Raw genomic sequence first — 26827 nt, forward strand, 5'->3', positions numbered from 1 at the left:
AATTTTATTTTTGATATGTACATTGATGTAATACAATGACAATATAAGGATGGTACTGTGCGCAGTATTCTTTATCAGTAGGTTGTTTAATTTTGTTGTCGGTGACATTAAGTGTTAGCTCTCTGATTCAAATACCTGTTTATTAATCACTCAATGACATGTTATCGTAGGATAGGGACATTGATAAGATAAATAAAACTGTATTTGATTGAACTCACACTTTCTGTTTACATAATAATAACATAATTTCAAACATAAAGTGTCTCGGTTTTACGATATAGACGATACCGTGTGTATTCCTTTGACATTAGAGTATTTCATATGAACATATATAGTAATGTTAAAACGTTGTGTGCATTTTGAATGAATTCAAAATGTATTAATCTTGATTTTTAAAATCATTCTCTTTGATATTTTTTGTAGTTTTTTTTGTATTCTAAAACGTACTGGTTTTATTTGCTTGCCCCCTCCCCTTGTGTGCATTCTAATCCTTTTTGCATACTATATTAAAACATATGGAAATAACGAACAGTATTCAAGACCAAAAGTCCATAAAACAATACAAAATAGGAGCAGAGCAAACACGGACGTCCAAAACATCAAAAAATGGGATCAGATGCCCTAAGGAGTAAGCATCCCTTTTTTGCACAAATTCTGCTTCATATGAATACAAAAATATGTCTGCTTATAACGGCGCACAATTCATACCGATGGGAATTCCAATAGATTGTTGGAAGACCTGATCTCATAACATTTGATTCAGCCGTTTTCTTTTCTTGTTTTACAAACACAGTTTTTATAAAAACATAACTTTAGGGGGGAAATGAAATAATAAATTTATTTGCAAAATTGCACGCTGTTCAGAGAAATTTAAAAAGACATGTCGAACATATAAAATTATATATTATGCAATTTTAATAACATGTAAAGTTGTCGCTAAAGTTTAATTTCACGAAGTTCACTCCATTGGTATCCACCCCGGATATATAAAACTACTGACGTCATTATTAAAGTCTTTTGCGAACCTTGAACCCGGGGCAAATACGGGTCTATAATACAGAGTTGTCCCCCCTGTCATCCACGCCACCCACCATCCGAAGGTCCCCACTGACATGATCGTGTGGTTTGTTAAGGACAACAGCGCCATATCCTCCGGTCCAGAATTACCCAACGATATGTGCACATTTGTTTTGTTCTTAAAAGCGTCCTTGGTCCATTTGAGGTCATCCGACGCCACGATGAATAAAACGCTTGGATACAAATTTTCAAAGTAATCCATTGCGTTTTCATAATAGCTAGCATTAGGAGTTATTTGACCGTAGTCATTCACAAGTTTAGAGGTATAGTCTCCGCGTCTTACATGCACTCCCACTAGCGTGGAATTTTTGGAACAACAAGTAAACCCGGATGTTCCTATGATGTCTGCTAGCTGCTTCCTGGCTCTCTCTGTTATTCTGTCTTGGAATTTAAATGTCTGACGAAGACCGTTTTCATGCTGGATCCAGTATTTCCAGGACTGGAAATATCCATTAAATTTAGCACTCTGAAATATTGGCACATTTATAAGCTGGTCATCAAATGAACAAGCCCATCTCTCGGAATGAGTTGGAATTTTATCACAAGCAGTGTTGTCTTCACCAATTTGTTTCAGCGTTGTTTTATTAATTTTGAAAACATTGCCGAGTTCAAAGTTTTCAGGGATTACAGGATACAGGCCTTTAGATTTAGAAATACTGTATAGAAAAGCGTACTGAAACATGAGGTTCCCTAGTCTTCCACGGAAACCTATACAAATTTTCGGCAAACGTTGATGTGGTATTCTATTTATGGACAGTAATTTGGAAATGACCACCAAAGCAACTATCGAAAACAATCCTATTTCTGCAAAAAGAAGTAAGGAGTAGTAAAAATTGTATGCACTTAATCTCCTATTTATTTGAATAAGATTAGGTTATCGCTGCTCTTGATCTGTTGCGCAGATTTGACTGAATGTCAAATATTCTTGAGATAAATAAGTACAGATCACAACAAAGTTTGACATACAATATATGACCCTGATATTTTTGGTGCTATCTGGTTTCATTGTGCCATTTTCTGCAAAATTATAAGTAAATAAAACATCGAGAACAAAATTATCAGACAATGAAACTGGAATTGATATCAACTGTAATATAGCTAGAAAAAAGTCTTTTGTAAATGTGTAACTTATGCCGAAACGCATTTATGATAACTGTGTTTGCTATCACTCTATAGATAAGAAAATTATTCAAAAACCAGTCCAGCCATTAGAAATTTTAAAAACCCATTTCAATATCAATATCAGTGAGAGGAAAAAGAGAATGTGTATATTTGACATCAGATTTTGGTGATTAATTTGTACTCAGAGATTCCCGTGACCTCTGTTGACCTCATCTTATTTAAATGACTCTTCCTTTTATGGAACTCAAGGGGGAATTGTTGATCATTATATTGGAATTATCTACAGCAAAAATGACTCGATCTTCTTTTAAAAATATTTTGCTTTTTCTGTATTTCCTTGATGTAAATAGGGAAAAAAGATAAATGACGATTTACACATACAAACGCCTCTATATTAAGTATACGAGATGTTTGTAATCCAAACTGCAATGTCATAGCACTGAATTTTTTTCATTACAAACAATATATTCTGATATATCAAACACTATATTTCTTGTACGCAACACTCAATTGAGCTATAATGTATTGGCTTTATATTAATTATTTTAATTAACATGAAGTCAATAATTAAACCTACCTTAAACTGTTAAGATATTCGAAAAAAATCTACTTTTTATATATTCGACTAAATTGCTTACAATTGAATTGTTCTATATTATCTAGAGAGATGATTTGTGGACACTGAGAGTATATTAACAGACTGAGTTTTATTCTTCTACTTACTTAAGAGATATTTTGATAATTTCCGCATTATTCAGCTCATACCCAAAACACGTGGTTCCCATAACACCAAATTTCTGTCAGATGATATTGCAGTAAGTGGATATCTGTGCAATCTTAACTTCAATAAATGTTTATCTCGACACAAAGGGACTGATAAACACCCTATACACTCAGGTAAATCACTCACTGATCTGGTCAGGATTCAGTATCAGAGAATTAAGTTTGTAAAGCAAAAGTAATGGCTCTGTTTTCCTTTAGGTGAAATTATAACTAAAGGAAATACCAACTAACATGGAAAATTTACACAAAGGAAATAATAACAGAGACTTCATGGTAGAAAAACACTGAAGTATATGTCAATAAAACCAGCATTATGTTTGAGTATGATATACCGTATATACTCGCCTATAAGTCGGTTTTTTGGGAGTCAATCTCTGGTCCAAAACTCTGTGTCCGACTTATACATGTTATAGGCGAGCTATAAAAAGAATGGTATTATATGAGGTCAGTTCGTCTGAAATATATGCTTAGTAAGTACAACCGACTTATAGGCGGATAAACTTATAGGCGAGTATATACGGTAGATAAGAATTTTTTTCCTTAAACAAAGATCTGATTTTTTATTGTTTATTTTGATTTTTTATCAAATTTTATCAAATGAAATCGATCGATGTACAATGTAGGATTTTTGTCTAATTGTTGGAATTAGTCGATGCATAAGTATTTTAACTATTTAAGATCCCTCTGGTAAAAACTTTAATACAAACTGCATATTATAAATCACTGTTTATCCTTTATGAGTATTCTCATAACAATATTTTGTTTTACATTTGTATTTATAAAAGGTTTTAAGAAACCAATATCATTACTCAATACTACAATATACTATCCAATTTAGACTAGTAATTCAAAATAAAAATTTACTAATCAGAATTTCCCCTATATATATTTTTTAAAAGGAAATAAATGTTCAAGTTATATCTTTACGCTTGAAATTTTTTTTCATAAATGCTAGAGTAGCTATTTTATGACAAATCTCTAAGAGTTTTGACCGGATAACACAGCTTAAGATTTACGGCATTCAGAATATATTAAGATTGCAGTTTGTTGAAAATCATATTTATTTGATATAATTTATAACTTATGTACCTAGATATTTAATTAACTTACTTCAGACTATTTCTTTAAGTCTTTGACTGCTAATTTAACAATGTATAAGAGGACATTAATCTGAATAATTTTAAGAAGCAGAAACTAAAGATGATATTTCCATGTTCTGTCAAATGTATAGCTCCTACTAGATTTCATAATGTATGATCACCATTTCCAAAAAAAAAATTAGAGAATTATGAGAAAAAAAGCATGATTTTTTAAAGGAAAAATATGGAAATAACGAACAGTATATTTCAAGATCAAAAGTCCATAAAACAATACAAAATAGGAGGAGAGCAAACACTGAACTCCGAACCATCAGAGGAGGGATCAGGTACCATGGAGGAGTGAGCATCCCCTGCTGACCGGTCACACCCGCCGTGTGCTCCTTGTCAGCCATAATCATAAGCTCCTTGTCGTGATCGGGAAATAACGAAAATTCTGTCGTCATTTCAATGAATTAATAATGGACTAACAATAAGTATGAAAAAAGTGTGTAAGTATTTGACTCAATAATAAATTGTATTTGGTGACAAGGACATTGTATCGGACATAGAACTTGCAAAATGATGACTTTAAATGAAACTGCTGATATTCTTGTTTCATCAACGTATTTGTTAATGATTTACCTCGCTTTAAAATTGTTCATACATAGAACATGCTCTTGTGTATCGATTCGATCAAGGTAAGTAAATTAATGAGTTCCAGTTTTATGGAAGAAACAGCTGTCAGTGATATAAAAAAAAAATCCTAAACTAAAATTTATCGTGCGGAATGGTTATGTATATATAAGGTTGGAAAGTTGTACGTTTTAAGCTGTAGATTTTGGTAAAAATCTTTTGATTTGATATTGTCCAAATGTTCCTTGGACTTTTTAAGTACTAGTATCAGAATCTAATTTACACTTCTTAAATATATTGTTGCACAGTACTCTTGACGTTTCTCCTTCAGCACTGTTAATATCTGGGTGAGGAGTACAGAATAAGGCTTTGTTGAGTATTTACTGGAAAGCACTTTGTATCATTGTAAGAATTTTTATAAAGTTTCGGAATCCAATTTAAATATGGTAGTCCAAATTTATTTTGGTTCCTTGGGATCATAAAAATATTCAAATCTGACATATAATTTTGAAAAATTTCTTCCTCAGAAACGAAACTATGAGTATAAAGTGGATTACAACTTGTAAAATTAAATCCAAATGCAAGTTCTTTTAAAATACAATTTATATAATGAGCCTTACATACAAAGACAATGTCATTATCTGCTTTGTCAGGAGAGACCAGTGCCGTACCTACAGATCATGTAATCTATCTAATTCTTTTTTCACTTCTGGATTGTTGGATAAGGAGGATTGACGGTTTTCAAACAGCCCCTGAATGTTTCAATACGCGATTGTAACATAGATCTGATACATTTAATCCATTCTGACAAAATGTCGTCCTATATGTATCTGGACCATCGATCGCCTGGCGTAATCTTCTACAGAATCCATAATATTTATGAAATTCTGACGCCAGTTGAAGGATAGTTGTTCCCCATACTTAGGATTATTTATTATTGATCTAAGTTCCTTATTATGAACTATATTGACGTCACCTGTGATAACGTGTCCAGCACTGTCTCTGCACTGGCCCTTAATTTCAGGATACTTTTGTATATTTTGACAGAACAATCATTTGATATAAAAACTTTAAAAATGTCATTCAGCACTGTATAACAGAAGGGGGAAATAAGTTTAATAATCTATGCCATAGAACACAGGAGAAATGATCAGTTTTATAAACCCACATTTAATCTTAAAAGTAAATAGTCTTTGTACTTACACAAAGAATACCACAGTTAAATAAGCACATCATTCATAATATAATAATAGTTATAAGATTTACATAATGTATAAATATGTATTTAACATACATAAGTTAACTAGCTATAAAATAAAAATGATGACATTAATGAGCAATAACACAAACAAACAGTTCTTAATTTTCTCTCAGACAAACTGGGATTCTACAATATTATCTAATATAGTAGCAGACAATACATTCTGTTTAAGATTGAAAAGCAAAAAATGGTTATTTTTTTTCTAAAAACAAACATATACAAAGTAACATAGTTAAAGACTGAATTAACACTGCATAATTATAATGTTAACTAAGCACGTAATATTTTAGAAAACAAAAAAATTAACTTTTGATACATAACTATACACATTTTCTTCACAGTGGCATGTATAGTGATACCATGAGTTATTTTACATTCAATTTCACAGGAAAAAAAAACTTCTCTCAAAAATGTATGTTTACTTCATTACCACAGCTATTAGTACTTTTTCATGTGTTTCAGATATTTACAAAATTTTCAACCACACGCCTTATTAGAAAAAGGGTCAAAACAGAACACAATTTTTGGACAATGAATATGAGTAAGAAAAGGATGTTAACCGTTTTCATCATTGTTCATGAGATAGAAAGACTGATGCGATTGTCCAGCTAATGTCTCAGTTGAGTACCTGAGGTCCTTCCATTAAAATGTACATGACATTCACGTTTACCTACAACTGTATATCCATGATTTGTTAATATATATGTTTACAAGTACTTAAAATCATTTTTTTCTCAAAAATTCAATTTTCAATGCATAGCACATCAAGATAATCCTCAGAACAAATCACATTAAAAAAATTCTTACCCTATGCCATTATAGGGGAGATTCTAAAATATTCTTATGTAAGTCATATATTCTCACATATCACATGAAAATACAAACATTTAATACTTCATATAAACTTTAAAAGTAATATGCATAATAAAAATAATAACATAGAAATATATACATGTCAGATTATACATAATATAGAAATATTGTGTCAGACTACATGTACAATTTGTTTTTATTTCTTACTGACAAATGATATGTAATTTTAATTCTATTCTCAGAATTCTCTTCACACAGTCAAACTGAATTTATTTGAATCAAAAGTGGAATATTTAGTGACATAGCCTACTTTCTAATGATTGAAAGAAGTAGGAAGAGTCTGTTAAGCTGTTTAGAGTTAACTACAGTCAACAAAATCTGAGTGTAAACAAATCCAAAATGTTTGATTTCTTTGTGTGAAACTGAATATCATAGTAAAATGTGTAATGAGAAACATACACCTGGGATACCTGCTTGGCAGTTAATTAATGAAAGCCCTTCGTGGAATGTAATGGGGACTAATTAAGCTTTTTACAGAGAAAGGAAAATGGATTTCATAACGAAAAGGAGTACATTTGAAACAAATGTATGTAACAAATTCTTATCAAAAACTAGGTCCTGGTTGAAACTGATATTCCAATTCTGATTAAAGATAAAATGCTAATTTATCAAATTTTATCCAGGACTTAAGTTATAAAACAAAACTGAATTTGTCAATTACACTGACCATCACAAATTGAGCTCTCTAACTTAACTCGGAAAACAACATTATACCCCAGCAAACAATAACAGAAACTCAAATAATACTTAGTTCTATAAAAAAAAATTTGGTTTCATTAACAGGTTTATATTTTTGCCTGTAAACAGACATTCAATTCTATTAAAAAAAAAAACATTCGGTTTTATTAACAGGTTTATATTTTTGCATGTCATATCTAAAAAGTGTTTACCTTCAAAATAAATGCATGTACATGTATTCCAAAATGAATATATAATGAGAATCCTTGTGACACACTAAACTTACTTCCCTCTGCATGAAAGAAACAAAAAAGATAAAAATTGATTCCTATTTGTTAAGTTCTAAGTTAATCACTTGGATATGAGTTCCTTCTCCGAGGAGTCCTCTCCCTCCTCCATTTTTTCTGATATCTGAGCCATGTCCATTTTATGTTTAACCTTCATTTCCTGCCTCCGTACTTCGGTGTACGCCCCGGACCCGAATAACACGACAAAGTTACTGGTCCACCAAAGCGTTGATTTGTGGTCCTGATAGTATATACAGGCTATCACAGTCTGGGCGCAGGCCTTAGCTGTCCCTGATATGTTGTGGGTGAGAGGGGAGGTCACCTGGATCTGTAATCCCGTTATGTATCCGATGGCAAATCCGAACACTCCTCCTATCGTCATGTAGGTCCAGAACGTTGTGTTCCCCAGTTTAGGGAAGTTCCAGACTTCTCCGATTTCACCGAACACCAGCATGAGAGGGAGGAAGAGGAAGCAGGCGTTGACGTTGTTGTAGAAGGTCAACCTCCAGATGTTGTTGTCCACCACTGGCAGGACTTTCTTTGTGTAAATAGAGTTCAAGGCCACACTGGCGCTCGCCAAGACTCCAAACACCACCCCCATCACAGATAGTGACCCTGAAATAACAACGGATAACCACTGATAGGGCTCAAGTATAAAGTGATGAAAATCGTGAAAAGATTTTGGCGTATGCTCTCCTTTCAGATGTTACAATCATTTTATGGGTACACTGTACAACAGATAACTTTTTTCCGGGTTTTTAAAAAAAAATTTAACAAAGGTACCTTCATTGTCATGAATAATGAATATTTCATTGGAAATATTTTAATTTAAGTACACTCAATGCACGGCATAGTGCATACTGTCAGAAGAGTTCATATTCTGTGGTATTTTTGTGCATTTTGAGTCATCTGTCCTTACATTTAGATTGTATAAATCAAAATCAAAATTGTGTTCATATATTTGGCTGCAATCAATTCAAACATTCTTTATCCTTCAATTAGGCCAAGACAAATTATTTGGACACTTTATTTGTACATGTATGTGGTTTCCTTATTTCAATAAGCAACAATAATTTATTTTTGCTCTCAATACGAATTTTTTTTTGTACATTTTCTCATTTCTCCTGAGAGATAAATAATAATTGAACACTTTTTAGACCTTTATTAACCTATTTAACTCGGTGATTTCTCTCACTGATACTTCATCTGAACATGCCCGAGGAGTGACAAGAACCCTCTGTTGCAAATGAAACGGATTAATGCAATATTCACATCTTTATAACTACTCGAGTGTCCATCAATTACACTTTTGATTGTGATAGAGAGTCCTTAACATTATAATCACTGTAAAAGCAGTTTCATTGGCACTTTAATTTCATTTATTTTGTTGTTAAACATGTTAAAAATAAGCAACAAAGTTAAATCCAAGTTGAACACAAAATTTTTATATGGTGTCACTGGGTGAGATATTGAATATATGAGCTTTAACACAAGAAAATTTAATACTCATTCTCTGTAACCACTTAATCTTTTGTGGCACGCATAGTCACAGATTTTTTTCAAATTTGGCTTGAAAGTACCACCTCATAAACTACTTCAAAAAATATAGTTAGATCATATGGATGTTGAGTAGTTACCATGGAAACAGTGTCTAAAGTTGATTTTTTCTGAAAAAATGCAATATTTGGGAAAGTTTTTTAATGAAATGCGGCTACTTCAAATCATGTTACTAACAGAAATAAGAAATATAACATCTTATTTTAAAATGCATATTAACACCTTGTTGGTATTCTCTCTATAAATATGAGAAATCTTTGATTAAGATAGCAGACATTTACTTTGAAATTGAATTATCTCCCTTTGATAATTGTGAGCTCTTCAGTGAGAAAGATAAAAAAAATCATTGTACAAAATTGACTGGAAGTTGTTTACATTTTGCCAGCATACAGCCCTGTATATCCTGGAATTCAAGTAAAATCAACTGTTTTTTCCTGTTTATTTAATGTGCATACAAATTTTAGCCTCTGTTTATTTCCTACATGAAAAAGAATAATTTTGATATGTGAAAAATGGTGAAATGTACAAGAATACATAGTACAGGAAATCAGCTCTGTACATAAGCATTAGTCTCAAGGTCTAAGGAGTTCAAACCGGGATTCAAGATAAACTTGAGATATCAGAATTACTAGTATTATGAATTTGGTTTTTGAAAAAGAATTAGTTTGTCTCACGATCAGTCAGAGTGATATACTGGAGGATTGCAATGAATACGGCGTTAGAAAGCAAATGATATTTTAAGATGAATATGATTATAGAGACTAATTGTTAGCCTACCGATACAAGCCCCCCCCCCTCCCTTCCCAAACAAAAAAAAAGAGTTTGGGCATTTTATTTATTATTGTTTTCTTCTTTGCTCTTCAGACCTTTTTCTGTGAAGAAGAAAATTAATAATTTTTCATACAGATCATCTTGGAAATAAATAATATGTCCTGCCATGAAAATAAACCTAAGTTGACCCTCCCCCATTCTGGATCAAAGGTCGTCCCCTAACCCATAGCAAACGCAGTCATATTATGTAGTTTTTAAACAGGATAAACAAGTATAAAATGTTTTGTTCACCAGTCAAAAATATACTTTTAATGATTGGGGGAGTTGCATAGAAATACAAATTGTAGGTGAATCAAATTTAAAGTAAACGGTTTATAATTTCTATGGACTCAGATACATTATGATTTAACCTTATAGCAGTACAATTAATATTAAATCTGTCTAGCAGTATTTCATTAATAATGAAAATAATTTTCTGCCCTCCCCTAAAAAACCCAATTAATTAAAGCACAAAAGCAGATTTACTGATTATTCGAACAGGTCCAGCAGATTTTTACAACAGATTATTATTGATTAAACTTTGGAAATACCCCGGTAGCAGATCTTTTGCATAGATCCAGGCATATTTGAGTTGAAATATTTAACCATCTCAATTTTTAAGAATGATATTGCAAAGTAAATTAGATTTTTTCCGTCAACTTCTCTGAAAAAAAGTCACTGAAAACACATTTTGACTGTCACTTGAAAAGTTCAGATTGTTAAATATGGTTTCAAAAATGTACATTTAGGAGCAAAGACTAGTTTACTATAACAACATAGAAGTGTCTTTACATGCTTGTAGCACAATTATCTACTTACAAGAAGTCTTGCACTCAAAATGGAAAGTGTATAGTCGTTCAATATTCTTGATAGCCTACCTTTATATCAATAAAACCTGAAAACCGTACTTATAAGCATTTTCACATTATGCATCAAGCTAAAGGGAGAATGTAATTTATACCAGTTTCAATAAAATATGTTCAATATACGGGATAGAGGTAAGGATACAACATTTACAATATACCAGTAGTACTGTATACAGGGTTATTTTCGCCCTTTTGCACATGCGAACAATTTTGCCCTGTTTTAAATTCGCTCAGTCATAGTTCTGTTTAAGAAATTGTGTAATTTGAATTCGCCCCGTTTTAAATTTGCCCAATCAAGAAGAGGGCGAAAATAAAACAGGGGCGAAAATTTCCCTGTATACAGTATTCCGAATTCCCGAGTATAACTGCATCATTAACCAGATATTTCAGGTGTCCCCTGCTTAAGGAGATAAGAACTTGTGTAGATTAAGAGGAGTGGGGTGGGGGGTGTCGGAGGGTGGTGGTGGTAGGGGATGGGACACTTAAAAAGGGGCGGGCGGGACCATAGGGGGTTATGATGTAAAAAAAAAAAAAAAGCTTACCTAAATGCTTTTTGACATATCGCTCGGAAATGAGAGGTTTGCATACAAACAATTTTTTTTTTACCTTGATCTTTTGACCTAGAAATAAATAGGTGTCTTTTTACGCCAAAGCGAGTTGTGGTATAAACTCAAATTGAAAAAGATCGTAGGCTTTTTAAGAAATCCCTTGATGATAAAATGTGAAAACAGACAGAAGGGGGGGGGTCATATTTTTATAGACAAAAATCGAAAATAAATGCCTATTTTCTCCCACTTTCAAAGTGATTTACAGCTAAAACGGTGTATTTTATTAATACATATTTATGTTTTACTTATTTGCGGAAAACATGAGAAAAATATACGGAACATTTAATTACATCCAAGATTTTTGTTCCAAATATGGTGATGCTTGAAAGTCCGATTTCAATTGAAAATATCATCATCTCCTCCCCACCCCCATCCCCACACCCACCCCCACCCCCTTATTTCAAGAGTTGAAATAATGGATAATGTACTATTTAGCACTGGTATTAAAGTAATGAATCAAATACCATTGAAATGTTTTTTGAATTAAACAAAGATTTTATGGCTAAATTGCCATTAATATTGAATAACATGGTCACAAAATGTAGGCGGGAATTGAGAGTTAGCGTGCATAGTTCTTTATTTACCATGGTGACCTTGAGCTTTGACCTTCTGTTTATATGGGCACACACTCAAATGATGATAATTATTTTTGACCAGAACTGTAATTTTGTTCCTTTATTTGTTGTTTAAAACACAAGTATTAGTTATGACACAGAAAGAATCTTAATTTCCTTAAATATCTATCTAAATCTGCCAATTTGACCTTGACCTTTGACCCTAAGTCATGAAAATTGATTTTTTTTTTCTCTTTGTTTTTGCTATTGTTTACCATATATCTTAATTCAATCCATTTTAAAATACGCAGGCAATTATATGGATCCTGATTGTATATATGTATTGTACTTTTCTAGGATTTTTTTTTTAAAAAGCATAGTTTGTAACCATGGTAACATGAAAACTAAATATGAAAACCAAGTGGTTCTTTATAGTTTATAGTAGAACTATATATGGACTTTCAAACCAATGCATTTATTTTTTCCCAACTGTCCGCAAAAATTTATACCAGGCTTTTAAAAAGAGCCTAAAATCTACAATTTCCCTTCCGCAAAATCCTACCTAAAAACAGGGGGATATTTTTTCTATAAGGTAAAGTTGCTGAAATACTAAAAATTGTCTAAAGAACTATAAAATGGTGTATTTTGGCAAAAAGGTAGAGTCATGTCAATATCTTGTTCTATTAAAGACTTTTATTAAGTCAAAAAGGGTCATTTTTCATCAAAATTTAGCGATTTTTAGGCTATGAAAAATGTATGTTGGTTGCCATGGTAACCATGGGCCATAGCAACCATTTTATTATGATTTTAAGTTTCATACATCAATATAGGAATGTGTGCCAAGTTTCATAAAAATCCAAGACCATGCGTGCCACACTCCCTATATAAGAGTTTAAATGCTTACAGAGAATGGCTATTAATGCTGCAGACACTTTTTACCTGACAATTCAATGAAATTTGATCCCCCTGAAAGTTTGTACGTCTACAGTTACCTGCCACTCCTTCTTGATCCACTCCCATAAAAAAGCCTCCAATGATGATCAGACAGCACACAATGGCCTTGACAGAGGTCGTCTGTTGTAGCATCGTGTAGGAAAACACCTGTGTTAAAATAAAAGTAACGCGAGAACTGAACCACTGAAACACTGGGCACAAACCTATAAGACAGCACACAATGACCTTGAATAGTGAATACACTTGGTGTCTGTTGAGACATTGAAGGATTGAAGATGAGAACAAAATGAAGTGTATTGAATGAAAGAAACATTATAATACAACACAGTGCTTGCAAAAACAATGTTGCCCCAAATCTAATGTTAATTTGGGCTGTAAAGAAGTATCCCATTTAATCAGAACCACACAGTCATATTTTTTCCTGAATCAGTGATACATGTAGGTTAGGCATAAAATAAAATACCATTTATTTGCAGTTGCCTACCGACCCACTGAACATGAACAAGACCCAAACTTTTTTTTAAGCCATTTTGTAGTAAAAATTTTTTCCAATTTTTTCAGGATATTGAAACTGTTACATTTTCAATTTTTTTTCTTTCATAATGAGTAGTTTATACCAAGAGTGGAGCGTATTCATGTCATGTAGGCATATGAAAAACTCTATTAAATTTTATGTAACAAAAGTCTGAAAATATTTTTTTTTCAAAGAAAAAAGATTGCCTACCTACCGACCCAGTCTCAAAATTATAGGTCGGCAACTGCAAACAAAGAATTTTTGAAGCTTGGCCTTAGAAATGTAGTACTGAAACATTTTTAATATATTGTCACAGGCTCTTCCATCTCAGGAAATGATCATTTACTACAATAACTTATTAGACTAGATGTACTAATTTAAATGAACTAATTATTCTAAATAAAATAAACACAAGTAATTGTCACCCTGTGACAAAATTAAAATGAAAGGTAAAATTAAATTGATTATAGAGAATGCTTGTAATGATACATACCACATTGAATACTGTAGTTAAGGAACGTCCTATATAGTAGAATGCCACTCCCACGTACTTCAAACACAGGTTGTTAAACGATATCATACAGCAAAAAACTATAGATAACGGCAGCACCTACAGAATAAATTCAAAGTCTGCAACTCAACACAAAAAAAACACAGGAAGGTTTGGTGAACCCTGGTAAGTTTATTGTTACAGGTTTTATGATTATTTTTTTAATTAACCATGTTTACATTTCACTTGCTTTCGCGATGACATGCAGGGCTTTTCCTTCCTGAACAAGACAAAATTTGCTTAATTCTAGAACATGTCATCTATTCATTCTCTTCCAGACCTACCCCCTTCAGGATTTGTGTGTCAATCTGAATGGATGGGAAAGAAATGTGATTTGGGAAAGCTTTGGAGAGTCCACTCAGCAGGCAACAGAGTCCTACAGTCACTACACACTGGTACCACGTGATGAACAGAGGCGCATTCAACTGAAATTAAAGTTAAAAATACTACATTGTTACATTAAACATAAAATCTGTCTTGTCACTGTCAGGACATGAATTTTAATTTGCTTTAAATCAGCATATACACTGTATATGTGAGTTTGTACTGTATACAGGGGCAGATCCAGGAATTGAAATTAGGGGGGGGGGGGGCGCACGATTTAGGCAGGGGGTCTGGGGGCCACCTTGAGGCCCCCAGTGGGTCCAGGGCAAAGCCCTGGTGGGGCCCCAGGGAGGGGGGAAGCTCATGGATTATAGAGGTTTTGTAGGGTAAAAATGAGGTCTACCGAGTAGACATTCCGACATTTCAAACATTTTCTTGACAAAACTATGTTTTATAATGCTAACTTTGACAATTTAAGGGGGGCACGCGCTGGGTGCGCCCCCCCCCCCTTAAATCCGCCACTGGACTATATCATATGTGAGCTTGTATTTGTGTATGCGAGTTTGTACAGTTTAAGCGAGTTTGTACTGTGTATGGGAGTTTATACTGCATATCAGTATATGTGAGTTTGTGGCTACTAAATATTTTTCCTTGCCTTACCTTTAAATCTTTGCTGCTCAGTAAATATTTGTTGAGAAAAACCATGGAAATGGAAATGACCCTGCAATTCAATGTTCAAATTCTTAACTTCTATACGATGAAAAACTTTGAAAAAGTTTCACAAAAATAACAATATAATTTGCCATGTTTATTTCCATTAATTCAATTTTCAGGAGGAAATTCAAGTTATCTAATTATTGACTATTGAACATGTTTAGAAGCGTCAAACAAACCAACTCACCAGTACGCAGCGACGACAGACGCTATTTTTACCGACTTTGAAAAGAACGACTCCATCTTGTTTCTCCTGTACACCATAACAATGAGAAAATTTGCATAAGTAAAAAAAAACTTGTGGTTTAAAATATCCTGCCACGATTCAACAAACTGAGGGCACCAGTTTTTGTGCAGTGAACCAGTTCATAGATAAGACGTACGAAGAATATTCGAGGAAGCAATTGTATTCGGATTTCTAAGTAGAAAAACTCCTTGCTTTATCATACATAAAACAATATAACATAACTTGGGGAAGTCTATAAAGTGTCTACAAACTACCCCAATCATTTTAATCAAATAATTTATGTTATTTAAAATAAAATATCTATAGGTTAAAACAAGCTTCATTCCTTGAATAGCTAGAGAAATTATGAGATTTTTCAAGTTAAATATTCATTGTAGACTAGGGGAAATTTAGTCCAAGTCAAGATTATTTATGAAAAGGGTCATTGTTTTAATTGTTTTCCATTTGATTTTTTTTTTTCTGAATTTTTTTTTTAAATTCCTATAATATATACATAAGGGATACTAAAAACATCTGATCAATTTCAAAGTATATACTTATTGGTTTACTTCAAAAAGTAATTCAAATTTATTTTTAAATGATCTAGAATTGTCAAAAGAAACCTGAATGGTGGAAATTCCATTTTGTACCCCTTGAGTGGAAGATCACAAGGCATAAATATAAATAGATCAAGTTTTGATGCGTTTACATGTGATGTACCGGTACATGTGTAACTCAATGCACAATGAAGAAAAGCAATCAGACCAAATAATCAAGACAATAAAAAACATTTAATAAATATAAACATCAGTATAGAAATTTAATGAATATAAACATCTGTATAGTTTTTAATCATGGTATTAATCTTCTGGGCCACCTTTTGAACGTCCTCTGGATGATCTCCCCTGATGTGGATTTTCCGATGCCGTTGCGGGTTTCCCGTCACTTTCGCCTCCTCTCTCCGCTGCTGATCCCCTTTGAAGTGAAGCCTTATATTCAGTAGAGATCCCTCCCTGGTTCTCCAGTCATTGAGTAAATGGAGGCCTTCATTGTTCATGAGCTTTGTGAACTTCCTATACTCCCCCTCTGGTGGGTAATACACTGTGAGGTGGGACTGGTATTTAAACCGCTCCACTTCTCTTTCTAACATCCTTAGGATGAGACTCTTTACTTCTTCCACCTCCTCCGATGTTCCTGCTCTGATGTCGTAGTACGCGTAGATTTCTTCATCTTTCGTTTTATGTTCGTTCCAACACAGCGTCACAATGGGCTGACTCTCCCCATACTTCTCTGTTAATACTTCTTTTAAGAGCTCTGTAAAACAGTAAACATCAAAGTCTGCGGGTAAATTATCCGGAATCATCAAATTTCCTACCAAACAATTCTTTAAATAATTCACTGTTTGGTCAAACAGTTTTTCAGTAAGATTAACTGCTTCCCACATTTTTTCCAATGAATCTGCATGGACCATCACGTAGGGTTGCCTAGCACCTCGGGGGGAATATGTAATCCTTGTACCCGTTGCTGCTCCAATAGCCTTAATGTTGTCATGTCCTCTGTGTGTTAAGGCCCGGTTTAGAATCAGTGCTGGTGTTTTTCTTGTGAAGGGGAGGTGCAGTCTTTTATTACAAGCATGCTTCTGTATGCCAGTTTCTACCGTTTTCTCCAGCCAAGTCTTGAGAAGTGTCAGGGCCTCTCTAGCCTTCTGTTTATCTTTAGAATGTACAGTCACACTTAAAGTGTCCTCTGACCTGACCAATCGGAATCCACAGCCGGTCTGCAGAGTCAGAGCTGGTATACCCTTCATTAAATAAACAACTAAATGTTCATTGCATGATGGTATATTAGTTTTTACAGATAAACATTCCTGATTGATACTGTTTTTAAAGTACACCGGCAGCTTACGCTCTACATCTTTTAAATCAAGTCCTGTGAACTTTCCTGGTGAGGAGTAAAAATGCACCTTTGGAATGACCATCAAACTTCTTACACAGTCAAATCTGCATTAAAAAGGAACCATAAATTAAAGTCATCATCAAATAATATGAACTGTGGTAGTTTAATTAAGAATACATTCTATTAAAGCGGGCTGATGTGTTAATCCTTTTCAGCTTATCCTGTACAATACTGGAAAGCCAGAGGGATCTGACACCTTTTAAAATAGCTAGTTCATCTGGCTTCAAAGTTGGTTCTATCTTACAAACTGGTGTATTAGCTGTAGATCTGTAGCTACAGGGATTTTCCATTAACTTTTGGGAATGGGGCCCAGGCCCTTGGAATGGAATATGCAAGTTTCGAGATTATCTCCCTTGGTGCGCTCTTTCATTGAGAAGGGGAGTTTTGTTGCCGCGTAAACAGACAGGTGGCCAGGGACAGATATTTATACACTGTATATTGAATACATTGCATCATTGATATAGCGGTTTAACATAACTACACGATTGTCAGGATGCACTCTATTACTCGAGAATAACCAAATTAAAGTAAAAGTATAATTTTTTAAAGCAAAAAATTGTAACAAAAGAAGAAAATATCAGTGGATGTGAGACTTTTTGAATGAGGGAAGAGATATGGACCTCTAAAAAAAAATGGTACACATGCATCTGATAATTGAACGTCGGGAATCTAAATGACATATTCTTTTCCTTATTATAACTTAAAAACACAAACTTTTTAGAAAATGTTCCTACAATTAAGACAATCGGTTACTTTTTATAAACATAGGTAATCAGAGATTACAGAGCTCACCTCAACAAATGTTGTCTTTAAGTAAGGCAAAGTCATACAAATAAACAACAAGAAGTGTACATTCCAAAAATGAAAATATTTAAGCAATTTTAATCTGATTTTGAAATAGAACTACATAAAAAATTTAAACTAGTTCTTCTTCATGAAAATGTAATTAAAATCCAGCATCTGAAGCAAAGAAGTCGGTTCACTTTATGCATAAAATGGCCCTGTAGATATACCAATTAATTGTTCAAGACTTGAATTTCTATTTGAAGCATTAAAATAAAAAAGAGACTTAGTGCTTTCATATCCTATTAAAAAAATTCTCCACGAAGTCCAGGTCTTGGAGAACAGGCTTTATGAAATTGCAATGTTCTTCAATTTTTAGGAAAACAGGTATAATTGAGTACTTTCAGTGAAGAAAAATAATATGAGCGCACCCTCTGATCTAAAAAATAAAACGTGTCCATGAATCCTCAGAAACAGTTCTATCATTTATTAGTTGCATATTTTAGATCAGAGGTTGCGCTCTATATCAAATATCAAAAAATAACTTTAAAAATTGGCCGTTTTTGTAAACTTTTTCTGAATATGAGGAAATTGACGCATTTTGTGACGTCATAATGCACTGACTAGCCAGAAAATGACGTCATTTTTTATAGGATCGAAGTCACCAAAGATCTAAGTGATATTTCAATGCATTATTAACTAAAATTATGCAGTTTCAGTTTTTCAGAAATTCACGGGGCCAAATAAGGCAAAAGTGAACCTTGTTCTTTGAGAGTTTTCATCTCTTGATGCAACATTTGTGCAAGTTTGGTTTATACAATGTTATATAAGCCTTATAGTTTTTTGGTAATAGACCTGCACCCATAACTTTTACCTGGTCTATTATCTGAAAATGTATGTCGAATTCAGCATCCAAAGCAAGTCCATTAGTGTGCATCCTAAGATGTATCATCCATGCAAGTTTGCTCATTATAGGGCTCATAGTTAATTGGAAATGAAACATGCATCAAAAACTAACATTTTCACTCATCAACAAAAAGTAGGTCAGATTCAGCATCCGAAGCAAGCCCAGTAGTATGCATCCTTATATGTATCATCCATGCAAGTTTGGTCATTAAAGAATTCATAGTTACTTGGAAATGAATCATGCACCAAAAACTTTAACCTATTCACTTAACTGGAAAATGTAGGTCAGATACAGCATCCGAAGCAAGCCTGGTAGTATACAGCCTTATATGTATAATCCATGCTAGTTTGGCCAACATAGGGCTTATAGTTACTTGGAAATGAAACCTGCACCAAAAACTTTAACCTGTTCACTCAACCAGAAAATGTAGGTCAGATTCAGCATCCGAAGCAAGCCCTGTAGTGTGCATCCTTAGATGTATCATCCATGCAAGTTTGGTCAACATAGGGCTTATAGTTACTTGGAAATGAAACCTGCACAAAAAACTTTAACTTATTCACTCAACCGGAAAATGTAGGTCAGATTCAGCATCCGATGCAAGCCCGGTAGTATCCATCCTTAGATATATCATCCATGCAAGTTTGGTCAACATAGGGCTTATAGTTACTTGGAAATGAAACCTGCACCAAAAACTTTAACCTGTTCACTCAACCGTAAAATGTAGGTCAGATTCAGCATCCGAAGCAAGCCTGGTAGTATGCATCCGTAGATGTATCATCCATGCAAGTTTGGTCAACATAGGGCTTATAGTTACTTGGAAATGAAACCTGCACCAAAAACTCTAACCTGTTCACTCAACCGTAAAATGTAGGTCAGATTCAGCATCCGAAGCAAGCCTGGTAATATGCATCCGTAGATGTATCATCCATGCAAGTTTGGTCAACATAGGGCTTATAGTTACTTGGAAATGAAACCTGCACCAAAAACTCTAACCTGTTCACTCAACCGTAAAATGTAGGTCAGTTTCAGCATCCGAAGCAAGCCTGGTAGTATGCATCGTTAGATCTATCATCCATGCAAGTTTGGTCAACATAGGGCTTATAGTTACTTGGAAATGAAACCTACACCAAAAACTGCACCAAAAATGTTAACCTGCTCCAAAAACATTAACCTGGTCATTCCTTTGCTGAAATTGCAGCATCTGAAACTTTGACTGGTACAATGAAACACACTAGAACCATCTTCCATGCATGTCTAATCAATATAGGACATAGAAGTACTTAAAAAGAAAACTGCTCCAAAAAACTTTACCTTAACCTGGGACGCCGACGCCGACACCGACGCCGACGGTATTACATAAGCTCCCCCAACTTTGTTGAGGTGAACTAAAAACTACGACATTTCTTTCGTTTTCAAGTACCCAATAACTGATAGTAGACTTGAAAATATGCATTATGATAGTTGAGCTTGATAAAATCATCAAATGCATCACCGCTTAGCATTATTATCTTTCTATAACATTTTATAAATTTTAAAAGCCATAAATATCGTTTATCTATTTATGCAGGTTTGTATACAGAAACAACATGCTGAAATGGATAGCGTATTGTGAATTTTATAACATTTTATTACTTTTTGGGAAATTTTATTGTATGATATTCTTCAAGATATAAATACTTAAGATGAACAAAAATTTTTTTTAAAGAAAGCCATGTTTCACTTTTACTGTGCCACCCATAGCGAAAACTGTTATCTTTATTGCACACAAAAAGTTGCAAGCACTTCTGAATTAATTAATTGACCCAAATTCATACCTCAATTGACAAAAATATGTACTCAATTCTCATTATATCGCGGGTTTCATTGTATCGCAGTATGTACCAAAAAATCAGATACATAGCTCATATGCTTTTTGTTGAAAAAAATGTCAATCTGTCATCTGAATGTAAATTTTTATGCTGATTAAAAAGTATGGAAAATGCGTCGGAAAAAAATTATTCAAATAAAACATAATTTTACAGAAACCGATCTCCGTTTTTATTATTTTTAGCCCACTGAGTTTATTATCTAGTAAAATCCATATATAAGGTTCATGTTTTGAAAGTCTTTAGTTGGTAAAATTGTTTATTTTCTTATGTAAAATTACACGGTAAAATAAAAAAATAAGAATTGGGGTCCATGTCAACCTCAAATTTGCATGTTTTCCCATACCGCGATACTATGAGACTCTCCAATTTAGGAGGTAAATGAAACTTCCTGTTTTAAAAATAGACTACAACTTAGACAATGCAAGCTTGGGAAATAATTTGATCCTAAAATGTTAGGCCATAGTTTGCTTTATTAATATCATTTGATGATAGGGCTGAAACGATACGCCCCCTCCACGATACGATACGTATTGCAATACTTGTGTCACAATTCAATTTTTTCAATACGATACAATTTAAGAACGAAACTATTCATAAGGTTAAAGAAAACGTATTCAGATTTAAGAAACAAAGAGTAAAAAGTGGTGATACAATAGAAATATACTACCAGGGGTATGCAATCTAAAAATTCAAGTACTAGCCCATGGGCTAGTGGCAGCAATAAAGTTACTAGCCCCAAGTAAAAAGTTATTAGCCCAAATATAGGGACAAAAATTAAAATAAAACAAATGTAAAAAAAAAAATTAATCATTGAAAAAGTCAGGGTACTAAGGTCAATCTTTTGAAAATTAAAATTTTGGTCTCACTATTAAAATTAAATCATATAAAATTAATAATTATGACAGAAAATAAAAATGAATTTATCTGAAGATCTTTCCTTTTCTGATTATTTTGCACTAGCTCATTTAGAATGAAAATAAATTCATTTTGTTTTTCATATTAAATCCTTAAATACACTAGAAATCTATTTCATGTGTATCACACTGATCTTTCAGTTGATTGCGTGATCGTAAATAATTAAATGAGATATCTGCATGTATTTACAATAAACGGAGGAAATTCGGATTAGGAAAAAAAACGATCGTTTTTGGAAGTAAATAAGTCAGGAAGTACTGCAAAATGGAGAAAATTATGGAGATTTATTGACAGTAGGAGCAAGCTGCCTGGAAAATATTGGCATAATCATGTTATTCGCTTCGCGAATGGAATAAGTTTGACGTTGTACACGTTAACGTCATTTCTTGTATAAGAGGGATTTTAATGATGTTATACAGTTTATATTATTATTTTCGAATATTTAGTAGTATTGACTACTATTTCAGGAAATAAAATAATACGAGAGAGAGAGAGAGAGAGAGAGAGAGAGGTCCAATGCTAGATTCTTTGGATAATCGTTCATATATATGAAGAATGGGTGACGAATGAAATACCATGGGTATATATATATACAGAGACAACATTCTAAAATTTTATAAAAGGGGAGATTTTCAAAGGAAAAGGGTTCGTTTTAAATATATCTGAAGAACAGGTAACGAATCAAATAACATGAGTATATATATACAGACGCAACATTCTAAAAGCCTCTGAAAGGGGAGATTTTCCCCGGAAAAGGGTTTCTTTGGGGGTTATTCATATAAAAATGGGGCTTGGATTTTTTTTTTGGGGGGGGGGGGGGGTTTCATTCTTAAAATGATCATTTTTCAAATGATCAAGGTAAATTATAGGGAGCGAATCAAATAACATGAGTATATACCGACGCAATTTTCCCCTTTTAATACTTTTCACGTAAACTGAAGTATATAATACCACAAAAAGAGAAAATACATATAAAGAAGTAAGTTTTAAGATACGCTATTAATTCCGTATGAACAGCAGACAATTAATTACAGGTAGTAAAATAAATTTTGCTATTTATTCCGTAAAATTTTATATCTAAATTTATATCATTTACGGAATAAACACAATTTTATTTTCCCCTTTTAATGCTTTTCACGTAAACTGAAGTATATAATACCACAGAGAGAAAATGCATATAAAGAAATTAGTTTTAAGATACGCTATTAATTCCGTATGAACAGCAGACAATTAATTAATTACAGGTAGTAAAATAAATTTTGCTATTTATTCCGTTAAATTTTATATCTAAATTTATATCATTTACGGAATAAACACAATTTTATTTTCCCCTTTTAATGCTTTTCACGTAAACTGAAGTATATAATACCACAGAGAGAAAATGCATATAAAGAAATTAGTTTTAAGATACGCTATTAATTCCGTATGAACGGCAGAAAATTAATTAATTGCAGCTAGTAAAATAAATGTTGCTATTTATTCCGTAAAATTTTATATCTAAATTCATATCATTTACGGAATAAACACAATTTTTTTTATTTAGCTTATTGATGACTTAATGAGAAAATAAATAATTGAATAAAGTTTGTTATTTATTCCGTTAATTCTATTAGAAATTTATGGATACGGTTTAATTGACTCTCATGCAAGGAAAAACAGAACTTGCGGCGGTATATACTCATGTTATTTGATTCGCTCCCTATAATTTACCTTGATCATTTGAAAAATGATCATTTTAAGAATGAAACCCCCAAAAATTCCAAGTCCCATTTTTTATCTGTATGTCCCCCAAAGAAACCCTTTTCCGGGGAAAATCTCCCCTTTCAGAGGCTTTTAAGAATGTTGCGTCTGTATATATATATACTCATGTTATTTGATTCGCTACCTGCTCTTCACATATATATGATCGATACAGTCTAGTTGACTCTCATGCTAGGAAAAACAGAACTTGCGGCGGTATATACTCATGTTATTTGATTCGCTCCTTATAATTTGCCTTGATCATTTGAAAAATGAACATTTTAAGAATGTACCCCCCAAAAAATTCCAAGCCCCATTTTTTATCTGAATGACCCCCAAAGAAACCCTTTTCCGGGGAAAATCTCCCCTTTCAGAGGCTTTTAGAATGTTGCGTCTGTATATATATACTCATGTTATTTGATTCGCTACCTGTTCTTCACATATGTATGATCGATACGGTCTATAGTTGACTCTCATGCAAGGAAAACAGAACTTGCGGCGGTATATACTCATGTTATCTGATTCGCTCCCTATAATTTGCCTTGATCATTTGAAAAATGATCATTTTAAGAATGAAACCCCCCAAAAAACCAAGCCCCATTTTTTATCTGTATGTCCCCCAAAGAAACCCTTTTCCGGGGAAAATCTCCCCTTTCAGAGGCTTTTAGAATGTTGCGTCAGTATATATATACTCATGTTATTTGATTCGCTACCTGTTCTTCACAAATATATGATCGATACGGTCTAATTGACTCTCATGCAAGGAAAAACAGAACTTGCGTCGGTATATACTCATGTTATTTGATTCGCTGCCTATAATTTGCCTTGATCATTTGAAAAATAATCATTTTAAGAATGATTCCCCCCAAAAAACCAAGCCCCATTTTTTATCTGTATGTCCCCCAAAGAAACCCTTTTCCGGGGAAAATCTCCCCTTTCAGAGGCTTTTTAGAATGTTGCGTCTGTATATATATACTCATGTCATTTTATTCGCTACCTGCTCTTCACATATATATGATCAATACGGCCTAATTGACTCTCAGGGAAGGAAAAACAGAACTTTCGTCGGTATATACTCATGTTATTTGATTCGCTCCCTATAATATGCCTTGATCATTTGAGAAATGATCATTTTAAGTATGATTCCCCCAAAAAATCCAAGCCCCGTTTTTTATCTGTATGTCCCCCAAAGAAACCCTTTTCCGGGGAAAATCTCCCCTTTCAGAGGCTTTTTAGAATGTTGCGTCAGTATATATATACTCATGTTATTTGATTCGCTACCTGTTCTTCACATATGTATGATCGATGCGGTCCAATTGACTCTCAGGGAAGGAAAAACAGAACTTGCGTCGGTATATACTCATGTTATTTGATTCGCTACCTGTTCTTCACATATGTATGATCGATACGGTTTTCCATCATTTTTTTTTTAATACCTATTCCGTTATCATACAAGACAGAATTCTCCATTTATTCTCAATATATTTTATTTCCTTAAATCATTGATAATTTTTATTAACGAATGCCAAAACATGATTAAAATCATTCCTATACAGGTTTTGACGTTAACGTGTACAACGTCAAACTTATTCCATTCGCGAAGCGAATAACATGATTATGCCAAAATATTCACTGGTTGGGAATTTGATAGCAAGAAATGAGTAAAATACCGGTTGTACTTTATGTATTACATGCGTAGTTATAATTTTAATTTTTGTTAATTGCACATCTCTGATACTTGTGGTTCTGTTGATTAAGAACACTTTATTCATATAAATAATAGCAGAGGCAGCCTATTCTGAAACTTTACCGTCCCAATTTTCTCCCTCGTGTGTGTCAATCGGCAATCCTCGGCTGACTCCGCTTTGCTCCATTCAAACCTCAGATGTGATAGGTGGAGCATCAGATCGCTACATTTCTCCGCCGGAAACTGCCTTGTCACTCATTTCATATTTCGCTCTGCCTAAAGTTCTTAGAAAAGGTTTTTTGAATAGTGTAATTCCTCGTGCTAATTACCACAAAATGTAAGTATTCTTTGAAAGCAAGAACACAGTGTTGGGCGTGCATCAAAGTAACTCGGATTTCAAAAGTATAATATTTGAATGAAATTCAAATAAGATCACATGACTGAATCAGCAAGATGGAAGATCACCGTTGACGTCCGAGGTTATGTGCGAGGTACGAGTCATCCGAGGAACTCCGATTGCGTGTGTCAATCTGTTAAAATAAGGTCGAACCCGATCTATTTCAAAGAGTTAACCAAACCCGATTATAAAAAAACGTATCGAACCAAAAATCGAGATGGTGAATTGAAAATTGAACCGAGCACTTATATCGAACAATATCGATATTTCGGTGAATCGTTTCAGCCCTATTTGATGAAAGTTAAATTTAAAAAATCAATTTACACTTTTTTATGCAAAAGATTTAAGTACCGCGATATAATGAGACACCTGTATAAATCTAGGGATTTTCCACTCACTTTTGGGAATGGGGCCCAGGCCCTTTGAATTGGGAATTTAAGGACAGAACAGTGCGCACTTCTTTGTGCGCAATAAATATACAGTTTTTTCAATGAGTGGCACTGTAGCTCTCCGGTCTGTCAATATATATATTTTTGGAGAGCTACAGATCTGCAGCTAGCTTGTGTGGAACTATTGGGGGTCCAATTTTGATTATTACCTAACCTACTATATAAATTATAATTAGGCATTTTGAACTGTTTCACGGTTTACTTTATGTTTTTGCGTGATCATGAAACAGTGAACTGTTGACCGGGCCACAGAATGAACTGTTGACTGTTTAAAGCGTCATCGTGATATTCAAGCGTTTTGATGATCACAACATCACTATTTACCTGCTCTTTAATTAATCAAATTTAAATAAAACACACAAACAATCAATTTATTAAGCATTACTTTAAATTAAAAATACTAATCTAATCTTTATATTATGTATTCAGCTAATTAATAGACAAGTATGTGAATAAACAGTTGTGAAAACTTTTTTATTGATTGTTTGTGTGTTTTTATTCCAATTTAATTAATTATATAGTAGGTTAGGTAATAAAACACTTATTCAATGAATACTCGGTGAAACAGTCAAAATGTTGTCCCTCGGTAGTGGGGGAGACCTGGGAAACTGTTGCCCTCGGCCTTCGGCCTCGGGCAACAGTTTCCCAGGTCTCC

At 33.4% G+C, this 26827-nt stretch overlaps 2 protein-coding genes across 2 annotated transcripts; both read right to left on the reverse strand.

Moving 5' to 3' along the window:
* Window positions 1-821: 821 nt before the first annotated feature.
* Window positions 822-3023, reverse strand: LOC134270905 (galactoside alpha-(1,2)-fucosyltransferase 2-like). The gene is made up of 2 exons (XM_062753161.1): window positions 2923-3023; window positions 822-1881 (listed from the first exon to the last, which is right to left on the reverse strand). The coding sequence occupies exons 1-2, from the start codon at window positions 2948-2950 to the stop codon at window positions 959-961; spliced, it is 951 nt and encodes a 316-aa protein (XP_062609145.1). The 5' UTR covers window positions 2951-3023; the 3' UTR covers window positions 822-958.
* A 2840-nt stretch (window positions 3024-5863) lies between these two features.
* On the reverse strand, window positions 5864-15604 carry LOC134270906 (GDP-fucose transporter 1-like). Its single transcript, XM_062753162.1, has 6 exons — window positions 15432-15604; window positions 15191-15251; window positions 14491-14631; window positions 14150-14266; window positions 13181-13289; window positions 5864-8408 (listed from the first exon to the last, which is right to left on the reverse strand). The coding sequence occupies exons 1-6, from the start codon at window positions 15506-15508 to the stop codon at window positions 7858-7860; spliced, it is 1056 nt and encodes a 351-aa protein (XP_062609146.1). The 5' UTR covers window positions 15509-15604; the 3' UTR covers window positions 5864-7857.
* Between the last annotated feature and the right edge of the window lie 11223 nt (window positions 15605-26827).

This window comes from Saccostrea cucullata, unplaced genomic scaffold, assembly GCF_032062105.1.
Source record: "Saccostrea cucullata isolate Sc308-1 unplaced genomic scaffold, CSIRO_AGI_Scuc_v1 ctg9234, whole genome shotgun sequence".
In the NCBI taxonomy this organism is placed as follows: domain Eukaryota; kingdom Metazoa; phylum Mollusca; class Bivalvia; order Ostreida; family Ostreidae; genus Saccostrea; species Saccostrea cuccullata.